Genomic DNA, 24,877 nt, shown 5'->3' with positions numbered 1-24,877 from the left:
CTGAGACAAGAGGGTCTGAGCCAAATCAACCAACACGGAGAGAAGTGACTGGTCCCTTGCATGGAGGAAGGAGGATTTGGGTTTCCCTGCCCGTGCCAGGAGGCTGAAAAACAGGGCTGGACTCAGCTGTGTCATCACTGGAGGCTCTGCTGCAGGAGGAGAGCTGGCCCTGAGCCCTTCCCCTGCAACCTCTCTCCCCCAGCTCCACCGGGGCTGTCTCAGCAGGACAGGGCAGACGAGCCTCGCTCAGCACCAACTGTGCAAGGAGGGGACGCCAAGGACACCCGGCCTGTCACAGTGCCACCCTCCCAGGGTGACATCTGCAGAAGGGCGTCCCAGAGTGCCTGACCTGGAAACCAGGTGAGATCCCAGACTGGTTTGTTTGCAGCGAGCGACCTGGACACTGGGAAGGCCTTTGCACTTAGTGACTGGTACCAGGAGAAGGTCCCTTTTGGCACGTGTCTCTGGTGGCTGCTCCAAAATCACACACCTTGCAGAGGGAAGGCAACTCAGCACCTTGTGGTTCTCCAGAGGAGCTGAGCTGAGCCCAGAGCTGGTGGGGCATCTGCACCTGCTGCTGAGCTGGGAACACAGGACCCTGCTTGCCTGCACAGCACAGGCTCCGTGGGTGTGCTGGCACCGGGCTGCACGTGTCACCCACAGACGTGGGAACCAACAGGTTTTTGGCAAGCATGGACGAGGGGGAGGCAGCCCTGCCCCACCCTGCCAGGCTGGCCCTGGTTCAGGTCAGCCTGGGGATCCTGCTCCTGGCACTCTGAGCAGCCAGGGCTTGCAGGGCAAGTGCCAGATTCCAGCAGAATCCTGGAGACTGAGCTTTGGTTTGGCTGGCTTGGGTTGGGGCTGCACAGCAGTCTGGCTGGCCTGACACTGATGCTGGGCACTCAGCAAAGCTGAGTTTCCCCTACCTGGAGGGCAGCGAGGAATGTTTGGCCATGGGGCTCTCCTGCACCGAGGGTCTGGAAGCAAGACACACCCTGCTGCCCTTTCCACGCTGAGCATCAGGGTTTTCCAGGGGCTATTGTCTGACTTTTCACTGTCCCTCACAAAATTCCCCTCTGCTCCTGGATCTCCCTTCAGTGCCGTGCTCTGCAGTGGAGCTGTGCCAGCTGGAGGGCTGCAGTGCTGCCAGCCACAGCCACAGGGGCACGGAGGAGTGGGGGACAGTTCCTGTGCCTGCTCTGTCACGAGATGCACGGATGGGCAGGGAGCTGGGGGATGTGGGGCTGTCACCCTTCTCCATCTCTTGTCCCTGGAGCTGAGGGGACTGATGCCCTGCTTCTGTCCTGCTCTGGGCTGGGACTAGTCCATGCTCTGCTGGGCTGAGGCTTTTCCCTGGATGGATCCCGAGATGCAGGAGGTGTCAGTGGGGCAGCTTTGCACAGCTCCTGCTTCCCCCCTGGCATTTGGGACTCTCGTGGTGGGTCCTGCACCCAGCACACCTGGACTCACAGTCAGGGCCATCACCGCTCCCAGGAGGACCAGGACAAGATGGACTAGTGTGTGGAGCAAAGGGGCTACCAGCAGGCACCAGTGACTGCCACTGGTAGTGACACTGCCAGTGACTGGCCGTGTCCCCCACGCACAGGGAAGGCTTTGTTGACCAGGCTCTGCTGCTTGCAGAGAAACCTCATGGAACAGGCTTCCCCAGCTCGGAGCAACACTACCAGGGCAGGTGGCTCCCACTGCTGGGCCCAGCCTGCCTGGGATGGGGCAGCTGGCAGCACCCCCGGGATGCCCAGGAAGGCTCAGCACTGCCAGTGCCTCCTGTGCCCGTGAGTTGCAGTGTCCCGGCTGCCCAGGTGTGTGGCCACTGCGGGGCAGAGGGCCAGGACAAACCCCGGAGCTGCAGGATGGCTGTCCCCGAGCTGGGCAAGGGCTCTGGGGAGTGGGGGTGATGGGGCAGCAGGACACAAGTGAATGTGTTGGTATGAAGGGGCTGATGAGTGAGGGAAGTGGCACAGGGCAAAGGCACCCTCACTGCTGCCTGAGGAACTGAGCCAAGGCGTCCTTTCCCTCTCTTCAAGGACAGTCCCAGAGGTGGTGGAAGGTGCAGGGAAATGCAAGTTTGCACTGCGCCCCCAGGCTGGTGTGGCTGGGCTGGGCTGAGCACCCCGGGGTTTATTGCCTGGGTGGTCCCTGCCCTGCCAGGAGCAGGGCAGGAGGGGTTTTCTCTGCCCAGGCATGGCAGAGGGATGGGGTGCAGCCATCCTGCTCCAGGGGGCCCTTAGGGAAGCAGCAAGAATGCACTTTATCAGAGCAGGGAAGCGGAGCCGTGGGTGCTCCTGGCTGCAGGAATGGCACGAGAGAACGCGTCTGGATAATCACGAGGAGTGTGATGGAGGAGAGCAGGCTTCTTCCCCCACACCTCCTCTCCTCTCCTGCCCTGCCTTCCCCTGTGATGCACTTTGAGTGGATGAGGGTGGGGTTCAAACTGTGGCTCTGGCTCCTTGGGAACATCAGCTGAGCCACCAAAAACTGCTTCAGCCCCTTTGGCCCATGGCTGTATCAGGTTCTGCCTCTCATGGGTGCTGTGATGGCAGGCAGGCAGGGGCATGGCCACTCACCTCCATGCATGTCCAGGCCACCTTTGTCACACGCACAAGAAGAGCAAATGCTTCATCACCTGGCTGGGGTTTGCTGGAGGGGAGACTGGGCTAGAACAGGGAGGGGATGGGGCTTCTCCCAGGGTTTCAGCCTCTCCCAAATCAGGCAATAAAACAGTGTTTCCTTCTCACTGTGTGTGGACACCATTTGTCCTGTCCCTCTGCCACGGGCAGCCTGTGGCTGCCTGGGCTCTCTGTGTGTGTCCCTGCCACGCTGGAGCCTGTGCTTTTCCAGCCTTTGCCATGTCAGGACACACGAGGCTGGACAGCAGGGGCACATGTCATCCAGGGGGCACCACGCAGAGAAATGCAGGCATTGCAACTCACATTTCCACGAGACCACAGGCGTGAGCTGCTTTCTCCCTGGGACAGCTTGCCAAAATAAGATGCAGGTAACAGCTGAAAGGCCGAGGGAGTCTGCTGGCACAGCTCTGTTGTGGCAGCTGCTCCGGGTGGCATTTGCCCAGGCCTTTCTGCCTCGCTGGGAGGAGGCTGTGAAGCGGGACCAGGGCACTGCTGCCCACAGCTGCAGCCTGGCAGGAACCAGGCAGGGTGGTGGCGAGGTCCTGGGCTCTCCAGGCTGGGCTGCACACGCAGGTAAGTGCCCCGCAGGGACGGGGTGCCAGGTGCCAGCTTGCTGCTCACCAGTGCCCAGAGGGTCCCGGGAGCCGTTGGGCAGGAGGAGATGCTGCGGTTTGTGTCCGTGTTTCCGAGATGCCAGCTGTACTTGTTGGATTTCACACATCAATAAAACTTATATTTATAGCGTACTGCCTGGATGTCTCCCTTTCCTGAGAGCCTCGAGGCCACACGTGTGATGGATGGGGGGTGTTGAATTTGGGGTGCAAATATGCAGGGGTGACCCCTCAGTCCCAGCAGTCCTGGGTGGGCTGGCACCTCCCGGGACAGCATCCAGGGACTGAGAAGGGTGCGTGTGGCCTCAGTGACACAGCTGTCCCTTGCTGGGTGGCCAGAGCGGATCTGCCGGCAGCGAGAGGGCAGGTACAGGTGTGCGCGTTTGTGTGTTAAACAGGCACAGCCAGGCGCTGCCAGCGCAGCCTCCCCCAGCTCCTTCTCCGGCCGGGGAGGGATTCTCTCCGGAGCTGGGGAGCTCCTTCTCCGGCCGGGGAGGGATTCTCTCCGGAGCTGGGGAGCTCCTTCTCCGGCTGGGCAGGAATTCTCTCCGGAGCTGGGGAGCTCCTTCTCCGGCCGGGGAGGGATCCTCTCCGGAGCTGGGGAGCTCCTTCTCCGGCTGGGCAGGGATTCTCTCCGGAGCTGGGGAGCTCCTTCTCCGGCCGGGGAGGGATCCTCTCCGGAGCTGGGGAGCTCCTTCTCCGGCTGGGCAGGGATTCTCTCCGGAGCTGGGGAGCTCCTTCTCCGGCCGGGGAGGGATCCTCTCCGGAGCTGGGGAGCTCCTTCTCCGGCTGGGCAGGAATTCTCTCCGGAGCTGGGGAGCTCCTTCTCCCGCCGGGGAGGGATTCTCTCCGGAGCTGGGGAGCTCCTTCTCCGGCTGGGCAGGAATTCTCTCCGGAGCAGAACGCGTCCTTGCAGGCTCCGGTTGCACGGCCGGGCAGCAGCTGGGGATGCAGAGCCGCCAGATGTGTCCGGAGGAGCAGTGCAGCCGTGCAGCACATCTGGTAAGAGCGCAGCTCCCGCACTCCTGCGCGGCTTTGGGAGGCCGTGGGAGGTGCGGGTGCTCTGCCAGCCTCCAGCCGCTCTCCCATCCTGCTCGGGGAGCTGGCAGGCGCCGGGCGCGGGGCGGGACAGGGCAGGATGGCGTTGCAGGAAGTTCTGCCTGCAAAGCAGCCGCCTCCGCAGCGGAGCCGTGGCCGGGACGGGCACGGCCGGAGGCGGATGGGCAGCTCCGGGCTGCGCTCCGTGAGCCCGGCAGCTGGAGCACGGGCAGCTCGGCGTTCCCGGCTGGAACCCTGCTGGACGAGGTAACCCCGGCGGGGCTGTCGCCTCGCTCGGTGCCAGCCCCGCCGCTGCCCCGGGCTCCTGTCCCTGCGCCGCCACGGCCTCGCCGTGGAGCGGGGAGCCGGGAGGGCACAGGAGGAGGGCACGTCTGCCACCGGTGCCACGGGGGTCCCCAGAGGGGTCCCTGAAAGCGTTCTGCAGCAGGACGGCAGCACGGGGCCCTCGGCTCAGCAGAAGGGCTGGGAAGGGGCATGGGTCAGCGTGGGGTTTGTTTCCTGCAGAGGCACCGAGGTCGGGACACCTGTGTTCAAGGTCAGCTCCTCTGCCCCCGCCCCAGTGCCTCAGTTTCTCCACCTGGATCACACATAAAGGGACTGTAAACAGCGTGGCTTGTGGGAGGTGTGAGTGAGCGAGCGAGCTGTCACTCTGCTCGTCCCTTCCTCTCGGCTGGGGTTTGCTTATATCTTTCTCCCCCCCGTGCCTCAGTTTCCCAGGATGTTGGGGGCTGTGAGCGCCGCCCGGGCTCCTGAAGGATCACCCTGCTGAGCCCTGCTGGGGCGGGAGCCTGAGTCAGCGCTAGCACAGCCGGTTCTGCCGGACTGGACCCCGCTGGGGCAGGTAAGGCTGGGCAGGGCTGTGCTGCACCGCATCCCACAGCCCCCTGTGCTCTGCTGAGCACCGCGGAGCCCCTCAGCCACCTCCCCTGTCTTTCAGGTGGACGATGTCCCGGGCCATGCAGTGCCAGAGCTGCCTGCCCTGGGGCAGCTGGGTACAGCTGCCTTGGTCCCTGGCAGGGAGCAGGGGGACCCGCAGCGTGTCCGTGTGCGCTGCTGCCGTGCCAGGTGAGCTGGGCTCTGTGCCTCTGGCACTCAGCCCTGTCCCCAGGGAAGCCTGTTCCTGTTGGACATCCCTCCCCAGCTGTGCAGGGGAGTGGGGCACCCTAGCAAGGTGTGAAGCTGGGTGGGGTTAGCCCTGCCGGGCTGGAGAGGGCCATCCCTGACCATGTGCATTCTTCCTCCCCACCAGGTGGTGCAGGCAGGTGTTTCCTCAGGAAGATCCTTCGCACAAGCAGCATCTCCCTCCCCAGGTACAGTCAGTGTCACACTGGGGCTCTTTGTCACAGCACCTGGGTGGCTGAGCTGGCTGCCTTGGCACCAGGGACACTGCTTTGCTTCCACCCAGACAGACACCCAGACCCACCTCCCTGCCTGCTCTGACTCCTGCCCACCTCCTCTGCCTCTCCACGGGTTTTCTGGGAGTGCACAGCCCATGGCTTGCTGACCTGCCTTCACCTCCCAGCCGTGCCCCTACCCTGGCCCTGCGCTCTCCCGTGGTGTGGGGGAAGGAAGGGGTGAGCTGGCTCCTCTCAGCACTTCCCACAGCCTCGCTGGTGATCTGCCCACCCTGCCCCAGGCAGGGTTTGGAGCTGCTCCCTGCGAGACTCTCCCTCCTCCTGCAGGGGCTGTGCTCACTACCAGGGAGACTCCCAGGAGAACTCTGCCCAGCCCAGCTCCTCTCGCCATGGTCAGTCCCAGCTGAGGAACGTGGCCTTTTCTGGTGAGTTTTGCAGCTCTGGTCTGGAGGGAGGGTCCTACACAGCAGGGTGGGGGCAGCTGCTGTCCTGGGCAGTGTGAGGGTTCCCCATGACTGGGTGCTGCCTCTGGAGTGGCTTGGGGCAGGCAACTTCCCCAGTCCCCTGCCAGTGAGCAGCACTTGTCATGTCCAGCACCTTCCTCCTTCCAGGTGCCATCAAGAAGCACCAGAAGAGCCTGTCTGCGTGGTTCAGCCACCAGCCCAATGAGGAGAGGCAGTTCGGCCCTTCCTTCTCTCTGGATGCCGTCCACGTGGACCCAGTGATCCGGGAGAGCTCCCTGGAGGAGATTCTGAAGCCCTCCCCTGATTTAACCATCCAGAACCAGCTCCAGCAGCCCTGTACAAAGGTAATCAGCCTCCACAACCTCTTTGACGTGGACGCCTGCGGGCGGCAGGTGAAGAACGTGGTGCTCTACGGCACCGTGGGCACGGGCAAGAGCACCCTCATCAAGAAGATGGTGGTGGACTGGTGCCACGGCCGCCTGCCCCGCTTCCAGCTGGTCATCCCCTTCTCCTGCGAGGACCTGTCCCACAGCCACGCCCACGTTTCCCTGCGGCGCCTCATCACCAAGAAGTACCAGCACCTCCGGGATGTGGTGCCGGTGCTGGAAGCTTCCAACCTCAGGGTGCTCTTCATCCTCAACGGCCTGGAGCGCCTCAACCTGGACTTCCGCCTGGCTGGCACGGAGCTGTGCTGTGACCCCAACGAGCCCGTGCCTCCCTCTGCCATCGTGGTCAACCTGCTGCGGAAATACCTCCTGCCCGAGGTCGGTGTTGCCCTGCTTTGTGCTGGGAAAAGGTTGGGGGTGAGCCCTGAGGAATCACAGGGCTGTTGTGATAATTATTTGCAGTGCAGCTTGGCCGGGAGCAAGCAGGCAGCCTCTGTTCCTGGAGGGGCTTGCCAAGGTGACCTCATGTCACTGGTGGGATCTCTGGGGAGGCCTGGTTAGGTAATGAAGGCTGTGATCTTCCAGACTTTATTTATGTCTAGGAGGAAACGGGGAAAGTTCTTCTGTCCCCTCTGCCTGGGCCAGGTTTGATCCAGTGCCCTTTGTGCAGCAGCTTTGTGAACCCCACCCTGTGGATGGGGCGATCCTTGTGCACCTCGCAGTGGGTTATGCCCTGCTGAGCAGCCCCAGGCTCATCCACCCCTGTGTCCCCAGGCCAGCATCATTGTCACCACACGCCCGTCGGCCGTGCGCCGCATCCCCGGCAAGTACGTGGGGCGCTACGCCGAGATCTGCGGCTTCTCCGACACCAACCTGCAGAAGCTCTACTTCCAGATGCGTCTCAGCCAGCCTGGCTGCTCTGGAGAGGAGAGCCAGGATCGCCGCTCAGCGGAGCAGGAGAACCTGGTGGAGATGCTGTCGAGGAACTTGGAGCGCCACAACCAAATAACGGCTGCCTGCTTCTTGCCCTCCTACTGCTGGCTGGTGTGCACCACCCTGCACTTCCTCTACTTCACCAGGACAGTTCCTCCCAGCCAGACCCTGACTGGCATCTACACCAGCTTCCTGAGGCTCAACTTCAGCGGGGAGGTGCTGGACAGCAGCGATCCCACACACATCTCCATGATGAAGTACGCGGCCAAGACAGTGGGCAAGCTGGCCTACGAGGGGGTGATGTCCCGCAAGACCTGCTTCTCAGAGGAGGACCTGCGGCAGTGCTTCGAGGTGGAGATGAAGACTGAAAGCGAGCTCAACCTCCTGGAGGTTTTCCGCAGCGACGTCTTTCGCTTCTTCCTCAGCCCGTGCGTGCAGCCGGGCAAGGAGCACACCTTTGTCTTCACCGTCCCCGCCATGCAGGAGTACCTGGCAGCCCTGTACGTGGTGCTGGGCGAGAAGAAGACCCTGGCCCAGAGAGTGGGGAAGGAGCTCTCAGAGGTCCTCGGGAAGGTGAGCGAAGATGTGGCTGTGGTTGTGAACATCGTCTCCAAGGTGCTGCCCCTGCGCTTCCTCCCCGTGCTCTTCAACCTGCTCAAGATCTTCCCTCGCTACTTCTCCCGGGTGGGCGGCAAGGACAGGGATACCATTGCCCACACCATGGCAGAGGAGCTGTTCAAAGAGGAGGACTACTACAATGACGATGTCTTGGACCAGATCAACTCCAGCATCCTGGGCGTGGAGGGCCCCATGCGCCACCCCGATGAGGCCCCGGATGATGAGGTCTTCGAGCTCTTCCCCATTTTCATGGGTGGGATCCTGTCCCGCCGCAACCGCGCCATCCTGGAGCAGCTGGGCTGCTCCATCAAGAACCTGGCAGCCTTTGAGATCGCCAAGGCCATGAAGAAGACCGTGATCAGGAAGGGCCGCAGGGGCCTGCCCCCCTCGGAGCTCATGGACTACCTGTTCTTCCTGCACGAGTTCCAGAACGAGCGCTTCACGGCCGAGGCCATCCGCTCCCTCCGCGCTGTCAACCTCTCCTCCGTCAAGATGACCCCTCTCAAGTGCTCTGTGCTGGCGTCTGTCATGAGCACCACGTGTCACGAGGTGGAGGAGCTGAACCTGACCTCCTGCAACCTGGACAGCGGCAGCTTGAGGACCCTCTTCCCTGTCCTGCTGCGATGCAAAGCTCTCCAGTGAGTACCACCTCCTCCTGCCCTTGGGCACTGCTCAAAAATTGGGTTTTTTCTCACCTCTGCCCATCACAGGGATGCTTTAGGAGCTCAGGTATGGAAGACTTAGGAAAGGGCATGTTTATCCTCAGTGCAGACCTAGGGAACTACAGCTTCCAACATGCAGCACTCCTTGAGCAGCCTTCCTAGGGCACTGCATGCTGGGATTTGCAGTCCCAGCTCACCCTCCCGCAGGAATTTTTGGGAAGTTCCCTGCAGCTGCTACAGGCTGGGCTGGCTGCCAGCTGTCCTGGCAGACCCGAGTCCCTATGGGAAGTTACCCGGCATCCCCGTGTCGTTAGCTCTGTGAGGAGTTTGCTGTCCCAAAGGTGGGAGTCTGGGCTGTGCAGATGTTCCCACAAGCGTTCCAGAACGTTTGTGGAGCTGCAGGTCTTTCTGCCGCCCAGGTGGTGGCGAGACGTGCTCAGCACAGATGGATCGGGCTCTGCAGCTGGGCTGTGCCGCACTTCCTTCCTCCAGATGCTCAGGAGGGCTTGATGGAGCCCCGATCCCTCCTCTGACCTTCACCCACCTCCTGAAGACTCTGCCATCCCCTTCCCCTTGCCCTGCTCCTGCTGGCACTGGCTCTGCTGGCTCATGCTCCGGTGCAGTGTCACTGTGCTCCTTCTGGGAGAGGAAGCCTGGAGTGGCCTAGTTTGGGGAGCCCAGGGAGGATGGTGATGGGCAAAATGGAGCGGGCAGGGCTGCCAGGCTCGCAGGTAACAGCCATTTTGTTCCTGTCACCCCCATGTCTTGTTCTGCACCAGTCTGCAGCTCAACAGCCTGGGCTCCGACGCCTGCAAGGAAATTCGTGACCTGCTCCTGCATGACAAGTGTGCGGTGAGCAGCCTGCGGTGAGTACGGCCCCCGCCCTGCATGGCACTGCCACTGCTGCCCACCACGTGCCTGGGCACTCCCTGAGCTCCCGTGTCCACAGGCTGGCCAATAACCCCGTGGGCGAGCAGGGCGCTCGGTACCTGGCCGAGGCGCTGGCCGGCAACCGCTCGCTGACGCAGCTGTCCCTGCTGCACACCGCGCTGGGGGACCCCGGCGCCGAGGCCATCGCCCAGCACCTGGCCCAGAACCAGCACCTGCAGGAGCTCAACCTGGGCTACAACTCCCTGACGGACGCGGCGGCCCTGCGCGTGGTGGAGGTGGCCAAAAGGCACGAGACGCTGGACAAAGTGCAGTGAGTCCGCTCTGCCGCATCCCCGTCCCTGTCCTGTGTGCCTCTGTCCTTCCCCTCAGCCCTCACCCGTGTCTCCTGCCGCTGTCCCAGTCTCTACTTCAACGACATCAGTGAGGATGGCAAGAGGGCGCTTGACAGCCTGCGCATGGACCGGGACGGCGTCAGGGCTCTGGTTTTCCTCACGGCGGGCACCGACGTCTCCGACTACTGGTCCCACATCCTGAACGTGGTGCAGAGGAACCTGCCCTTCTGGGACCGCGAGCGGGTCCGGCAGCACCTCGCCCTCCTCCTGCAGGACCTGGAGAGCAGCCGCAGCCAGACTGCCAATCCCTGGAGGAAAGCCAAATTCCTGCGAGTCGAGAGCGAGGTCAAGAAAATGCTGGGGAAACTGCAGGATGGGAGCCTCTGACCTGCTGCCCATCCACCAGCCAGGGGTGGGGCAGTGGAGTGTGCCCAGCAGCACATTCCCTGTGCCCAGCAGCACATTCCCTGCGCCCCTACCCAGCTGGAGATGCTGGGTGGATGGTGCTGTCAAAGGTGCTGGGTGTGTGGGGCTCAGCCTCATCTGCAGGCGAGGCTGAAGTGTGGGAATGGGACAGAAACCAGGCCAGGAGCAAATGGGACTTGTTCTTCTGGGCTTGTGGAAAGCCAGCCCCTGCACCCCAGCCAGAGCGGTGGCAGGGAGCAGGATTGGGGCTTGTCTGTGAATCTTTTGGGAGCATTAAAGTGCACCTCTTTATTTCCACTGAAGCACACTAGTACCAAGACTTGATATCTCCTCTTCGGGCCCTTCCTGGGGAGGAATGTGGAGCCGCCCCTCCAGCAGCTGGAGTGGAGGGTTCTGCCTTTCCCCATCTCACAGCACCGGCATGGAGCAGCCCACCTCTGCTCCACTGCTGACCCAGTCATTCTCCCTGCCGTGTGTCCCCCTGGAAGCCAGCAGGAGCTGTGCCCAAGCTGGGTGTCGGGGGTGCTGGTCCCTGCTCCCAGCTCCTACTGGCAGTGCCCTGGGGCTGGGAGGGCAGGCAAGACTCGGGGCTGTTTAACCATTAAACCTGGGGCGTCTTGGAGGAGGCGGGGACACTTCCCTGCCACTTCACCCTGTACCTTGCTCCCTCTGGCAATCCCTACAGCCATGAAGCAAACAAAAGGTATGTGCCGGGGAATCCTCTGGAGACCCTTCCCCACACACACCGGCCCTGCTGCCAGGTGGAGCAAGACAATTTCAGAGCCCAGGCAGCCTGTGGAAAGGAGCCAGAGGCATGCAGGAAAATGTCTCCTTGTGGGGATGCTGGGGAGGCATCCTGTCTCCCTGGGTTTGGGGTTCCTTGTGCCCAGAGAGGTGTGGAGGGGTTTTATGGGGTTGAACGTGGGGGGGTGTGCTGGGGTAGGTCTCAGTTTCCTTCTCCTGGCTCCAGCAGCTCTCTGGGGTCCTGGTGAACCTTCTCAGCCCTCACTGAAGAGCCCTGTAAACCCCCAGGACTGACCCCCATCTGCTTGGCCCTGCTTTGCCCCCGCAGTGAGTGCCCATGGGACCTGAGCAGCAGGTCCTGCTGTTGGGAATGCAGGAGGACAGCGGTGACAGGGCCAAGGAACCACCTGTGCTGAGAGACAGAGGGGCTTGGGGGCTGTGTGGGCTTGGCAAACCCCCTCACCTGGCACGGCAGGCTCAGCCTGCGAGTGGACAAGCCCCGAGTGCTCGAGAGCATGGGGTCTGCTCCCAGCCCCCCACCTCCTGTGCTGACCTCTCCTCTCCCTCTGCAGGGCTCGAGGGAGACAAGATGTCCATCATGTAAGTGCTGATCTCCCCTTGACCAGGGGCTTTCTGGGGCTCAGGAGAGATGTGGGGAATGGTCCAAGAGGGAAATCCCCTCTGTCTTCTCCCAGGGAAGAGGAGGCAGAGGCCTCATTTGGTCCTTTCTGTGAGGAACAAGCTCCCCAAGGCTGGGAGAGGCAGGGGCAAGGCTGTCCTGCACTAACGTGGCCTCTCCTGCCCTTTATCATTTCAGAAAGTTTGAATTTAACCCCAAAGTTGGGATCGACAACCCTGCCTTGACACTGACTGAGGACACGGGTAAATACATGCCCTCATCTCCCAGGGTGTCCTTGTGTCTGCACGGGGCTGTGGCACCTGGGCACTGCTGGGGTCCTGAGCCCTCTGTCATACTGGGCACCTGTGGGAGGTGAACACAGAAGGGATGAGCAGATCTCCAGCCCAGGATGGGGTGGAGAACTTGTGTGAGGATCCCTGCAGGGCCCTGCTCACGGGCTGTGCCCCTACACAGATGCTGAGGGCGTGGGGGAGCCCCGCTTCTACCTGCTGACCAAGGAGAGCACAGAGACCTTCGGCTTCTGCCTGCACGAGGAGCTGGGCTGCCAGGGCCACGTCATCCGGCAGATTGAGCTGGGGGGGGTGGCCCAGCGCAGGGGGCTGCAGGACGGGGACCGCCTGCTCCAGGTCAATGGCCACTTTGTGGACCACATGGACCACCTCAGGGTAAGCTGGGAGCATCCCATGGGAATGCCTGGGTCCTCCCCAGCCAGGGGCACAGAGGATGCATGACCTCTGCTGACCCCAGGGACCCTGATCCCACCCCATCAGAGGGGTTCCTGCCCAGGGTCCACAGCCTGGCTCCTTCCAGGTGGTGCAGAAGATCAAGGCCAGCGGGAACCAGGTCCTGCTGGCGGTGCTGGATGGTGACTCCTACGAAGCAGCCAAATCCCTGGGCAGGGACCTGTCCCAGATGCTGCCGGATGACATCCGCCCGCGCCTCTGCCACGTCACGAGGGACAAAAGCGGCTTTGGCTTCAGCGTGTCCTGTCCAGAAGGTAAAGCAGGATGCTGCCGCCACGAGCCTCCCCTTGTAGCACCTCACTCACCCCAAAGTGCCCCGTCTGCTCCTCCCGCAGGCACCAAGGGCACCTTCCAGCTGTCGGTGCTGCAGGATGGGCCAGCGGACAGAGCAGGGGTGCCACCAGGCTGCTGGCTGCTGGAGCTGAACGGGGACAGCGTCAAGAGCTACTCCCACACGCAGCTCACCAAAAAGGTGCCTGCTCCTGGCATGGGGGGCGAGGGATGGGGCTGAGAATGTCACTGAGCGCCCCGTGCTTCCCATCCAGCTTAAGCAGAGCGGAAACAAGGTGACGCTGCTGGTGGCATCCAGCGCAGTGGAGGAGTTTTATCGCCTGCGGGGCCTGCGGGTCACGGCTGCCTTGGCAGACACCTCCAGGCTCCCCTTCAAGGCCCGGGAGCTGCACCTGGTGAAGGGTCCCGCTGGCTACGGGTTCCTGCTCAAGGAGGATGACTGCAGCTCGGGAGGAGTAGGTGAGGGGCTGAGAGGGGCAGTTTGTACCTGAGCAAGGCATTTCTGAGGGTTGGGAAGAGCTGACAGCTCTGTGCCTGCAATGGGACCCTGTCCCCACCTGCACACGGGGGTCAGCAGAGCCAGTTCCCCTCTGTGAGCCTCTGCCCCGCTGTGGCAGGCCAGTTCCTGTGGGAAGTGGATGTGGGGCTGCCGGCCGAGCAGGCAGGGATGAAGGAAGGGGACCGTGTGCTGGCAGTGAACGGGGAGAGCATCGAGGGGCTGGACCACGAGCAGACCGTGCACAGGATCCGCGCACGGGACGACCAGGTGACGCTGCTGGTCATCGACCCCGCTGGGGATGAGTTCTACCACTCGGTAGGTTTTGGGGGCACGGTCCTGCTCTGGCAGGGGAGCCCTGGGGTGCTGTGGGGCTGCACGGTGGGATGGGTGTCCTCCACAGGGCCTGTGTGTCCATCCCTCTTCTGCTCTTCCAGATCGGGCTGTCCCCGCTGCAGTTCTTTGAGGACAGTGACCCCGCCTCAGGCTCCTGCACGCCCTCCCTGCCCTCTCGCAGTGGCTCCCCCGCACTCTGTGACACTGAGGTGGCACCCAAGGGACCTGTGTCCTGGCTGATGGCTGCTGCCAACAGTATAGAGATCATACAGGTAACTCCTCAGGGCAGTGCTCACAGCCTGGCAGGGCTCCGAGTGCTGCCACCCTCCTATTCCACCCATCCTAACATTTCCCTGGCGCCTGTGGTGCTGCCACGAGGAGGCTGTGGGGTCCCCTGGCCGTAGAGGCCAGGCAGAAAGACCCCTCCAACCTGTGTCCCCGCAGAGCCAGCGCCAGGAGGAGCACACAAAGCTGTGCCAGGCATTCTAACAGCCCAGGAGCCTCTGGATGGGCTCTCCCACACAGCACCTCCACCCAGGCCACGTCCAGCCCCTCGGGCCTCAGCACTGCTCAGCATGGACCCTGCACACGCAGCTCCTGTGTCTCCATGCCTGGCTCACAGCACGACACTCCCAGGGACTCGTCTCTGCTCACCGAGGCTGGCTCAGAGCTTTTATCAACCACACTGGCAGCTCCTCGTAACCTGACCACAGACCTGTGTCTTTGCCTGCCCAGCTACCTCCAGGGATTTCTCAGGACATTGCACTGAAGCCTTTGCCCAGCTCCAGGCTCTGGGAGTTCCCAGGAGAGCTGAGGCACTGCCCTCTGCACCACGACCCAGGGGACTTGAGGGTTGGCTCAGATCTGCACGTGCATGGACATCTCTCCTGTGCTTCTCCTCTCATCCTCTCCCTGAACCTTGTGGGCAGTGAGTGTCCACCACCCACCACCACCCTGATCCTGCACCACGCTTTCGGGGTGTGATTAAAGGACAAATCCACACTGCTGTTTGTGTGGGTGATGTTATGGACAGCACTGCCACTTGGCAGCACATCCCAGGGCCAGATCCAGCCTCTCTTCCCAAGCCTGCAGTTGGGCGGCGGATGTAGGAAGCTCTCCAGGTGTGCTGCTGGGAGGGTAGGGGCTGAGAGCCATCCTGAGAGCTCCTGGGCACTGTGCCTCCAGGAATCTGAGAGCAAAGTCCTGCAGGCATCCTTTGTGCTCCATGGCAAGGGTTGTTCCTGAGGGTTCCCCTTGCAGGTGACACATCAGGAGCATCCGTTCCTGCCCTGCCAGGGCTGTGACAGTGCTGGGGGAGTGGGACAGGGGGAATCCCAGCGGGGAAATTTCACCTCTCTGCCAAGCGTGGGAGAGTGAAAACGAGCACGGAGTTTTGCATGTGGCCAAGAACCACAAACCTCTGGCTGAGGTTTTACCTCGGCCCCTTCTCGAGCGTGAACGGAAACGCCACACTGGAGTCCCTGCCTCTGTGTCCTCTGAGCTCAGTGCAGGCAGCTGGGGTGCAAGATGTCCTTGTCCAGAGCCTTTGGGAGCTGACAGCTCAGGAGGGAGCAGGGCTGGCCAGCTGCAGGCTGGTTTGGGGGTGAACGGTCAAGGGAGAGGTGGGAAAACTTGGCTGAGAGCCCCCAGCAGCACCAAGGTGTGGGGTCCCTGCATCTGTCCCAATAGTCCCAAGTGAAACCCTCCCAAGTGAGACAGTCACAACAATCCCAAGCAAAATCAACCTTTGCTTGAAGTCTCACAGCCCCAGCCCGGAGTGAATCATGCCCAGAGAAGCAGATAGTCAGGAATGCAATTACTCAAGCGTGTTCCCTGATCTCTTTGGATCAGAGCCATGGTGATTTTTGTACTTGGCTCTCACAAAGTCACTGTTGCCCTCCCCAGTTCTCTCCCCAGGTACTTGTGGTAGCGTGGAGCTGGCCAGGGCACCCGCTGGTGGTCAATCCGGCTTGACTATTAGCCAGAATCCATTAGCACCTAATGGGAAAAGCCTCAGGAACACGGCCTCAATAAACGTTGACATATTTGAGGTCAATATAATCCTTAGGAAAATTTGCCCAGGTAATTAAAGCCAGACAAGGAGTTGCCTGTCCCAGAAATATTTACCAAGCTTTACCAAAGGCAATAAAATGAAGGCAGGGAGTTTTATAACCAATCCATGCTGGGCTCCCTTGTTGTGTTTAGCGCTGCTTCCTGCTGTGCTGGCCATTTGGCTCCTCAGCAAGTGGGTGCCACAGGGGAAGCAAAGCTCCCTGGAGGAGGCTGGATCCAGAGGTTGAGGCTGTGCTGTCCAACCTCCAGGCCCGAGTTTGGGGTGCTCACGTTCCCCAAACTGATGTGGCCAAACGCACAGTTTGCCTTTGCCTGGTTTCCTGTCGCAGCCCCGGTGTGAGGCTGATGTGTGGTACCAGTCACAGCTGGTTTTTGCAAAAGGATGTGTCCTTCTGCCTGGAGAGGAGATGAAAAGAGGATCTGAGGGCAGCAAAGGAACAGAACTCAACTGACTTTCCAGCCCATGTTGTAATTTTAAAAAAAAGTTTGGCGGTGTCAGCTCTGACAAACTCAACCTTGGTTCCCTTTAGATTCCCTGGTCCCCTTTTCTCTCCCTGGTCCCTTTTCACTCCCTGGTTCCCGTTTCTCTCCCTTGTCTCCTTTTGACCCCCTGGTTCTCTTTTCTCCCCCCGCTCCCTTTTCTCTCCCTGGTCCCCTTTTCACTGCCGGTCCCATTTTCTCTCCCGGATCCTCTTTTCTCTCCCTGTTGCTCTCACTGCCCGGCTCCTGCTCCTTCTCCCGCTGGAGCCGGGAGGCCGGGGACAGGAACTCAGCCCCGGTGGGCCCTGCCTCCCCCTGCCTTTGCGGGGAGAGGCCTCAGGTACCTGCCAGGTGCACTGGACGCTCTCCCGTTCCCATTCCCTCCCCGCCATGGGGATGCCGGTGCCGCTCCTGCCTCGGGCACATCCCTCTGTGGGAGAGGGGCCGTGCAGCGCCGCTTCCCCGCGTCCGGGCCGTTCTTAGAAAAGGGAACGCGTCTCCAGGAAAGGGGGAAGCGATCCCGTTTCGCAAGGCGGGCGAGGGGCACGGGAAGGGCCGCGAAGGCCGCGGGTCCCTGCCGGGGGCGGCGGGGCGAGCGCGGCCCCCGCGTTCCCATGGCGACCGCGCCCCGCCCCGCCCCGCCCGCACCAAGCATGGCCGCCGCGCCGCCCTCACGCCGCCGCGCCGCGCATGCGCCTCGCTCCCCGGCCAATCAGCGCCGGCTCCTCCCCGGAGGAGGGGGCGTGGCCGGGCGCGCGGGGGGGCGGGCGGCCAATCAGCGCCGGCGAGGAGGGCGGGGCCTCGCTGGAACCGGGCGCCGCCGCCGCCGCCACCGCCCACGGCCGCTGCCGCCGCCCTGCCCGGCCCGGCCCGGCCCGGAGCGCCCTCAGCCCGGTCCCCTCCAGGGCCGCGGCCCCGGTGCCGGACGGGCCCCACGGGCCGGGTGTGGGCGCCCCCATGTCGGCGCCGCTGAAGAAGGGCCCCGGCGGGCTCATCGGGCTGATGAAGGACGCGTTCCAGCCGCACCACCACCACCTCGGGCCGCACCAGCCCGGCGCCGTGGACAAGAAGATGGTGGAGAAGTGCTGGAAGCTCATGGATAAGGTGGGGAGGGCGGTGGGATGGGAGCGGCCGCGGGGGGCTGTGGCATAGGGCTGGCCTGGGGGTTTGGGACCCCGGGATCAGAGGGGATCTGGGATGAGCCTGGAGCTAGGGGTTGGGCTGGGAGAGGGGGCTCTGTGGCTCGAGGGGGAATATCTGGGGGGCTGAGAGGTGTGTGGGCACAGAACGGGGCGCAGCGCTTTGGGGGAAGGATGTAGTGAGCGTGGAGGGCCAGGACAAGGGGGAATGGCTTCGCACTGGTGGAAGGCAGGGTTAAATGGGATTTTGGGCACAAACTTTTCCCTGGGAGGGTGGGCAGGCCCTGGCACAGGGTGCCCAGAGCAGCTGTGGCTGCCCCTGGACCCCTGGCAGTGCCCAAGGCCAGGCTGGACAGGGCTGGGAGCAGCCTGGGACAGTGGAAGGTGTCCCTGCCAGGGACTGGGACAAGATGGGCTTTAAGGTCCTTCCAACCCCAACCATTCTGTGATTCCATGTGGAACCTGTGGAGAGGTGAGCGATGGAGGAGAGGCCGGAGGCAGCATGGGAATGGGATGCCAGGATGGGAAGGCATGAAGGGAGATCAGCAGCTCTGCAAAGAACGAGGTGGAGGAAGAGGGGAGAGTTTGGAGTGGAGGATTTGGAAGTGCCTAAGAGGATCTGGGATGCTTCCCCAGGGCAGTGGCCACAGCCCTAAGGCTGCCAGAGCTCAGCATCTGGACAACACTCTCAGGCACAGGGTGGGATTGTTGGGGGTCCTGTGCAAGGCCAGGAGTTGCACTGGGTGATCCTCGTGGGTCCCTTCCAAGCCAGGATATTCTGTGAAATCTGTATTAATCATATACATGCACAGATAAGGCCAGTCCGGACGGTGCTGGGGTGGGCACTGGTGGTGCTGGGAATGGGGTGGGAGCTGCAGGACAAGGGAGAAGTCTAGGATTTGCTCTTTGGAAGCAAATAGAGCCTGGTGTGTGGGTAGTGGATGGTGAAGCTTTGTGGCAGGTCAGGGTATTCCTTTTGGAATGAACAGGAATGAATGTGTTGCTGCACTCGGGACGAAACCTTTTCCTTAAAACTGAGGGAAAACTGTAAAAGCCTGAATGAACATTTGTGCAATAAGTACACGTAGCTACAGAAAGATAAAGTATCAAGTGATGTTTAACAAGAAAAACTTGTGGCGTGGGAGCTGGAAAGGCCTTCTTCCAGTCCCACACCTTTAGGAGGGGCACGGCTCTCTGGGGTCATTAAGACTCTCCACTCCTCCTCCTCCTCCTCCTTTTCAAATGCCAGGAAATGGCTCTTGCCGGGGGCAGGACACCAGACCTTTTGGCCTGTTGGTGTGATGGGATATTTGATTTACTGGCCTGGCTAGGTGTGCTGGTCAGTCCAGTGTTTTCAGAAATCCTTGGGAGTTGTCAGGGAACGATCAAGTGAGCGGAAGCAGGCCCGCAGAAATAGGCACGAAATAAAAATCTGACGTTTTTGTGGAATTTTCATTGATTATTACTATTCAGCCCTGAAATCAAGGCTAAGCTTGACATGTTGCAGTCTGAAATGCGCAGTGCATTTTATGGCACTGAGTTCAGGGCCCTACAAGTAGTGCAGAGTAAAGAGCACCACCCAAGTTGCCCCCAGGCCTTGGGGACTGTCACCTGGCCACCTCCTTCCCCTCTGGGAGCAGAGCAGGCAGGGATTTTGGGCATCCCTCATCCAATTTCCCCTCAGGCTCATGCATTTTCCTTCTCTTTCCCCTGCACTGTTTATCCATGCAGTGTCTGAACCTCCTGCAGTAAGTGCTAAAAGCAGGCAGAGTAAATGACTTCTTTAAAGGCGTATTAAATTCTATTCCTGCCAAGAAATCACTCTGTGTTGGCTGGCTCAACAAAAGGCACGGTTTGTAGTTGTGCCTTGCTGTGCCTGTGATGAGCTTTGATCACCTACAGAGACTGGGGCAGAGGAAAAAACCCTTTTGAGAAGTGCCATTGGCTCTGTTACAGACTCTGAGGGCCAAGCACAAGTGCTGATGTAGGAAAGGCAGTTTGGGCATGGAAACAGGACCCTAAATAAGTGTAATCTGTAAGAATGCACATCTTCATCTATGGAATGTGTAGATATAGATGGCAACTTGTGTTTGACCTCATAACCTGCTCTGCTCGAAGGAAAAGACTACCCTGAAAAAAAAAGCCAATTATTGTGGCATTTTAAATGCAGTGGGATGTTTTCTGGGGGGAAATTTCACAGCTTTAGGTCTTTGTAGCAGGTTGGACGTGTTCTCTCTCCACTGACAGAAAAGCCAAGGCTGCTGCTGTATTTGTCACAAGTTACATCAACCTCTTTTGACTCCAGGTTTACTCATAGGCAGCATCCAGAAGCTCTCAGGCTTGAAGTCTTGTTCAGTCTGATTTCTACAAAAGGAGAGACCTGGCTCTGAAAAGCCTTTGAGATTTCAGTTAGATTTCAGCTGGACCTATGCACACTCAAAGAACACATCTGAATTAAAATCTCTTTAGTGGTGTAGCAGAAACCCAGAGAAGCTCATGGTGAGAAGGGCTAAATGAATGGAAGGTGTTGAGAACGGGTTAGATTTCTGGGCCAAGAACATGAAAATCCAGGTGCAGATAAAAAACCTGCTTGTGTGCATGTTTAATAGATGATGTTTTTGCCTCTCAGAGCTGCGTGCTGTGTCTGTGTGGGTACACTACACTCACGACCTCATTTGTTAGTCTGCATAATTAGCTGGTGTTGTCAAAGCATTCGTGCATCTCTGCTTTCGGATGTGACTGATGAATTTCCTATGCAAGTTGATTCTTGTCCAAATATTTTCCCTGTAATGCTCTCCATAAGCTGCCTGACACATTTATGTCTTTCAGATTCTTTCATTTGAAGCCCTAATTTTTTTGTCAGTACCATTCCTCCCACAGCTACATGTGGTCACACAGAGCATGGACATTAAAAAGCCCTTTCCATCCGTGTTGGATGTTCCCCTTCAGCTGAATGAGGTGATATTTATGCATTTCTCTGCAGAATAGAGACTAAATGCAGCCCCCTGGAGTTCACTGCTGTGGGTGGTATTTGAGGAATAGGTGGGTTAGTCATGAGCTGCTTGGGATGGAACAGAGTGGAATAAATGTGGGAAGGCACGGAGGAGGAAGAGGAGCTCTGAGATGAAGCTTCTCTAAAGGGTTTCCTGATACCATTCAGTTCCTAGAACTGATATAGAGAAGTGCCACTGCAGGTCACCTTCATTGTGAGGAGAAAGGCCAAACACAAATCTAGCAAGAGATACGAGATGTTTGAGTAGGTTTTGTTTTGCTGTTGGCTTACACTGGAATGAGGTGTGATCTCAGTGCAGTTAGCTGTTCAGCTGCTAAAGGAAGGAAAAAATGAGTTTCCAGAACTGCCCTGGGAGGGAAGGTCTTACCTGGGAGTAGCCCCTGGATGCTCGTCAGGCCTGGGAATCTTAAATCCAGAATTAGTCAAGGCAAGCTGCAGATTGTTGAGGGGAAAGATTCAATTCCAGACTTTGAAGATCTAGATGAGATTATTTATCCTAGAACGAGTACGTAACAGATTCTTTCCTCAAAACTCAGTTGGGGAAACTGGTTTTTGACTTGCATTTGGAAAATGGAAATGGGTGAAGTCAATTTTCAGGTTCTTCACAGGCCCACCTGTCTTCATGCTGAGCTTTATTGGTATGTCTGAAAACCCAGAAATGTCTCCCTAAATGGTTTCTTCCTCAGAGAACACAACATAAGCCAGACAAATTTTTGGATGATATTTTAAAACCACGAATTGCTTCTGTTCGTTGCCATCACACCTAAACAAAAAAATATTTTTCTGCTTTTTTGCTCAATTTCCTTCCACGTTGCTGGTCCCTGTGGAAGGCTGCTGAGGGGCAGCTGTTCCCAGGGCTGGGAACATTCCTTTGGATGTTGTCATGATGCTGCAAGTGCACACGTAGAGAAACAGGGAAAATGCCACTGCTTTTGTTGCTGCTGTGTTATAAAAGCACCAAGTTTGCTCAGGAGGCAGCAGTCCTTAGTTATGCAGTTTTGCTTAACTGCTCATCTTAGCTAATTTTGGGCTGCTTGGTAGATAAAGAAGCTGATTTGATAATAAAATACCAGCAGTTCTGACCTTTCTGTTAACTGTTTGAGGAATCTACTTCTTGGGAAGCATTTTACAGGGGCTCTAAGAGTGAGCAGTTTGCAGAACTCCCTGCTGCTGTGGGGGAATTGTTTTAATTGATATCAAAGTCTGAAATGCAGCAGGTCTGCTGCTCCCATAGCTGGGTATTTTCAAAGTGTAACAGCCAAATTGTTCTCTGTTTCCAGCTGGCTGAGGGAAGTGCAGGCTCTGCTTGCTTTATGTGGCTTCCTCCTCCGAGCTGACTGTGTTTGTTAGGGTTTTAAACCCACTGTATAATAAACAATTTCTGCTGAAGAAAAGGTTTTGCTGCCCAGAGCACAGTTCAGCTGGGTCTGAGGAGCATATTTAGAACCTATTCATGCTCATAGCGAAACTTTTTTTTTTTTTCAGGGGACAAATGTGTTGACTCAATTTGTTGATATGGTTCAGTGTACAATGTTCACAGGCTCCAAGGAAGCAGTGGTTGAGGCATTAGCATCAATTGACTAAATCAGCTGTCTGGCCATCCATCTCTTTATCTTAAGGCCTTGGCAGCCTCCTCAAAATGGAGGGAAAGTTTTGGTAGTTTGTTTTTCCCATGTATTCTTGCAGAGGCTTTTTTAGGTGTTTATTTTTTTTTTTTTTTACCAGCAGTCTGATTTTTCTGGTTGGAGTTTTGATGCACTGCATGCCATTCTCTTGGCTGAAATCAAACCTTTCTCAGGTCAGCTCTTGGTACAGGCACTGCTGTAAGTCAGATAAAATTGGAGGTGTCACTTCACAAGGTTGCTTTTTGCACATACCCTAAATGGCAAAGTGAAAAGCACCATTTCAGAAGGAATGACTCTGTTTACCATCTATATTTAAAGGAAGTAGGTATTTAAGCCTGCACTGTAGGGAACTGCTCAATTCCTCTTGAAGGTTTCACAAAGTTTTGTGGAAATGAGGTGCTGCAAAAGGATGTTAAACTGTTCTTTCGCTTTTTCCTACCCACTTTACTTAAGTTTTGCATTCTGCACTGTTTGATATCTGTAATTCCCTCATACCTGGTAGTGTCATGAGTTTAGACCTCTTTTATATGCTGGGTGTTAAGCAGCCAGATAATATTCATTATAGGGAAGAACTTTAGGAAAGTGTAGCTACATTTTGTGCTCATGTTTGCTGGAAATCACAGAATACAAAAGTGTCAGACTGCTGCTTCTTACCTTGTAAACTTGATCCAAAACTGACCTCACAGCTCTAATTCCAGCCCTTTCTAGAACTGAAACTTCACTTTAATTTTTCAAATGGCTGCTTTGCCATCAACTCTCCCTTTAATTCTCTCAGTTTAGATAATGGAAACATTTGGCTATGGCGGATGGTGAAGTGGCTTCCTTTCCCCTCCCCTGTCACATAAATTTATTATCATGAGTTTCATCAGTCCACATGCACTTCAGCCCAGAAATTGCATTCTTTTATGGTGGCTGGGCTCACTAGCTGGAGAAAATAGCCTGGAGAAAAGGAGGCTCAGGGGAGACCTGATCACTCTAAAACTCCCTGAAAGTTACAGTGAGCTGGGGGTTGGGCTCTGCTGCCAGGCAAGCAGTGACAGGACAAGAGGAAAGGACCTCAAGCTGCACCAGGGAGGGTTCAGGTGGGACATCAGGAGGAATTTCTCCATGGAAAGGATGGTCAGGCTTTGGAAGGGGCTGCCCAGGGAGGTGGTGGAGGTATCCAAGGAATGCCGGGACGTGGCACTCAGTGAGTGCTCTGGTCTGATTGGCAAGGTGGGGACCAGGTTGGACTCGATCTCAGAGGTCTTTTCCAGCCTCACTGATTCTGGGATTCCATGTGGACTTGCCCAGCAAATGGGATTTGTTGCAGCAAACGTTTCAGAGCGTCGTGTTTACGACAGTGAGTTGTGTTTAACCTCTGATTGCGCTCCTTTCCTGGAGTTTTCACAGAGCTGCTTTCTCCATTCCCACAGGTGGTACGTCTGTGTCAAAACCCCAAACTGGCCCTGAAGAACAGCCCTCCCTACATCCTGGACCTGCTGCCTGACACCTACCAGCACCTGCGCACCATCCTGTCCCGCTACGAGGGCAAGATGGAGACCCTGGGCGAGAACGAGTATTTCCGGGTCTTCATGGAGAACCTGATGAAGAAAACCAAGCAGACCATCAGCCTCTTCAAGGAAGGAAAGGAACGGATGTACGAGGAGAACTCCCAGCCTAGGTAATGGAGAGAAATGGTTTCAAGGGTTTATTGGAGGAATTAAATGCGTCGGAAGCTTTGTGTTTAAGGTAGATCAGTTGTCAGCTCGTCTTTCATTTTGTACAAAGGCATAGCTGAGGTCAAGGGACATATTGAAAGTGAACAGCACTTAAAAAAAGGAGAGGTGGAGGTAGAAACTGTACTTGCTGAATATAAGGCTCTCTTGAACAAAATCGTATGAATTTAGTGTACCTGAGAAGGTGTTTCCTCATCCAGCTTTAAGAAAAGGAAAGATGAGGTGATTTAAGAGTAGAGTAAAGCTCTGGGAAAGATGAATCTTACACATTTGTGCAAGGTCTAACAGGCAGAGATATACAAGGCATACATTTGTAACACTAAACTTATTTCAGGTTTTTGAAGTAGATGTTGAATTTAAAAAAATAAAAGGTGGAAAAAATGTGAAAACCACTGAGTGGCTGAACCTAATTGCCCTGGGGAGAATGTGGTTAACAGCCTGGCAACAGCTTGGAATTGCTGGAGGGGGAAAAAGTGTTGGCACGTTTCTGGTTTAATATTGAACTCTGTGTAGCATATTCCATGATATTGAGCTCCAGCCAAGGCTGTGACAGTGGCTCCAGGAGGCATTGCTGGTGCTGCTTGGATTGCTACTGACTGTGTTGAAGAATGGATTGAGAAATGGAAGTTTGTTTCTAGTGTGGTGTTAACTGTGTGTGTATTGTGATCTGTCATAAATCTGGAACATCTGATGAGTAAATGGTGGCTGTGTCAGTCATGAATCCGAAATCCCACCTCCAGAGCCTTGGTTTTTCAGAGAGGAGCAAAGAGAAGTGATTCCAGGGGGTTAATCATCCAGGTTGGTTTGTAATCCAGCTAATTGACCAGAAGGAGCAGGGGAAATGCAGATTGATGGATGTGAATGTCAGGACTGCAGCAGAGGCTGCTGTTCTCACAGCAAGCATGGCAGTCCTGGGGGAATTGCTAATTGTCCCATTTATGAATAAACAGCTTTAGCAGGGAAGGAACTGTGGGGAGACTTGTGTTAAACACAAGCATTAAAACAGCATCACATCCTGGCCACTCATGGCATCTTCCTCTGCTTCTGCACAGCCCAGGAAGCTGCAGTGACTGTTTGGTCCTAAAGGGTAACACCAGAGCCTTTTCCTGGTGCTGAGCTTGGGAACATTCTCAATTCTTTAATTTGTCACAAAAAAGGAAAAGATAGAGCAGCCAGTGCATGTGATTTGTGTAC

General features: G+C 57.6%; 3 protein-coding genes and 1 long non-coding RNA gene across 7 annotated transcripts in view; 3 read left to right on the top strand and 1 right to left on the bottom strand.

Annotated features, from left to right (window-relative positions):
* Positions 1-4,507: 4,507 nt before the first annotated feature.
* Positions 4,508-12,294, top strand: NLRX1 (NLR family member X1). Of its 3 annotated transcripts, XM_068172301.1 has the most exons (13): positions 4,508-4,564; positions 5,028-5,159; positions 5,256-5,383; positions 5,568-5,628; positions 6,001-6,098; positions 6,285-6,901; positions 7,298-8,712; positions 9,516-9,602; positions 9,686-9,937; positions 10,028-10,304; positions 11,702-11,729; positions 11,947-12,011; positions 12,223-12,294. In XM_068172301.1, coding segments are annotated over exons 3-12 (2,958 nt in total). In that variant the 5' UTR covers positions 4,508-4,564; positions 5,028-5,159; positions 5,256-5,262; the 3' UTR covers positions 11,949-12,011; positions 12,223-12,294. The 3 variants fall into 3 exon arrangements, with proteins under 3 accessions (XP_068028402.1, XP_068028400.1, XP_068028401.1); XM_068172299.1 differs by lacking the exons at positions 11,702-11,729; positions 11,947-12,011; positions 12,223-12,294 and having other exon boundaries at positions 10,028-10,687; XM_068172300.1 differs by lacking the exons at positions 4,508-4,564; positions 11,702-11,729; positions 11,947-12,011; positions 12,223-12,294 and adding an exon at positions 4,832-4,853 and having other exon boundaries at positions 10,028-10,687.
* On the top strand, positions 10,209-14,637 carry NHERF4 (NHERF family PDZ scaffold protein 4). 2 transcript variants are annotated; one of them, XM_068172303.1, is made up of 10 exons: positions 10,209-10,304; positions 11,702-11,729; positions 11,947-12,011; positions 12,223-12,434; positions 12,580-12,766; positions 12,848-12,984; positions 13,058-13,262; positions 13,421-13,617; positions 13,737-13,907; positions 14,080-14,637. In XM_068172303.1, exons 2-10 carry the CDS (start codon positions 11,719-11,721, stop codon positions 14,122-14,124), a joined length of 1,230 nt encoding a protein of 409 aa, XP_068028404.1. In that variant the 5' UTR covers positions 10,209-10,304; positions 11,702-11,718; the 3' UTR covers positions 14,125-14,637. The 2 variants fall into 2 exon arrangements, with proteins under 2 accessions (XP_068028404.1, XP_068028403.1); XM_068172302.1 differs by lacking the exon at positions 10,209-10,304 and adding an exon at positions 10,838-11,088.
* Positions 14,638-15,666: 1,029 nt separating this feature from the next.
* On the bottom strand, positions 15,667-16,816 carry LOC137462193 (uncharacterized). Its single transcript, XR_010993616.1, has 2 exons — positions 16,533-16,816; positions 15,667-16,128 (listed from the first exon to the last, which is right to left on the bottom strand). It is a non-coding gene; the product is annotated as an uncharacterized lncRNA (long non-coding RNA).
* Positions 16,817-16,985: 169 nt separating this feature from the next.
* Positions 16,986-24,877, top strand: part of CBL (Cbl proto-oncogene) — a 35,767-nt gene continuing 27,875 nt past the window's right edge. The window contains exons 1-2 of the mRNA XM_068172251.1: positions 16,986-17,292; positions 23,381-23,628. Of these exons, the coding sequence (XP_068028352.1) occupies positions 17,146-17,292; positions 23,381-23,628 (395 nt within the window). The 5' untranslated portion in view covers positions 16,986-17,145. The remainder of the gene's footprint in view (positions 17,293-23,380; positions 23,629-24,877) is intronic.

This window comes from Anomalospiza imberbis, chromosome 24 (genome assembly GCF_031753505.1).
Source record: "Anomalospiza imberbis isolate Cuckoo-Finch-1a 21T00152 chromosome 24, ASM3175350v1, whole genome shotgun sequence".
Taxonomy (NCBI): domain Eukaryota; kingdom Metazoa; phylum Chordata; class Aves; order Passeriformes; family Viduidae; genus Anomalospiza; species Anomalospiza imberbis.
This window is presented reverse-complemented; position numbering and strand designations above follow the sequence as displayed.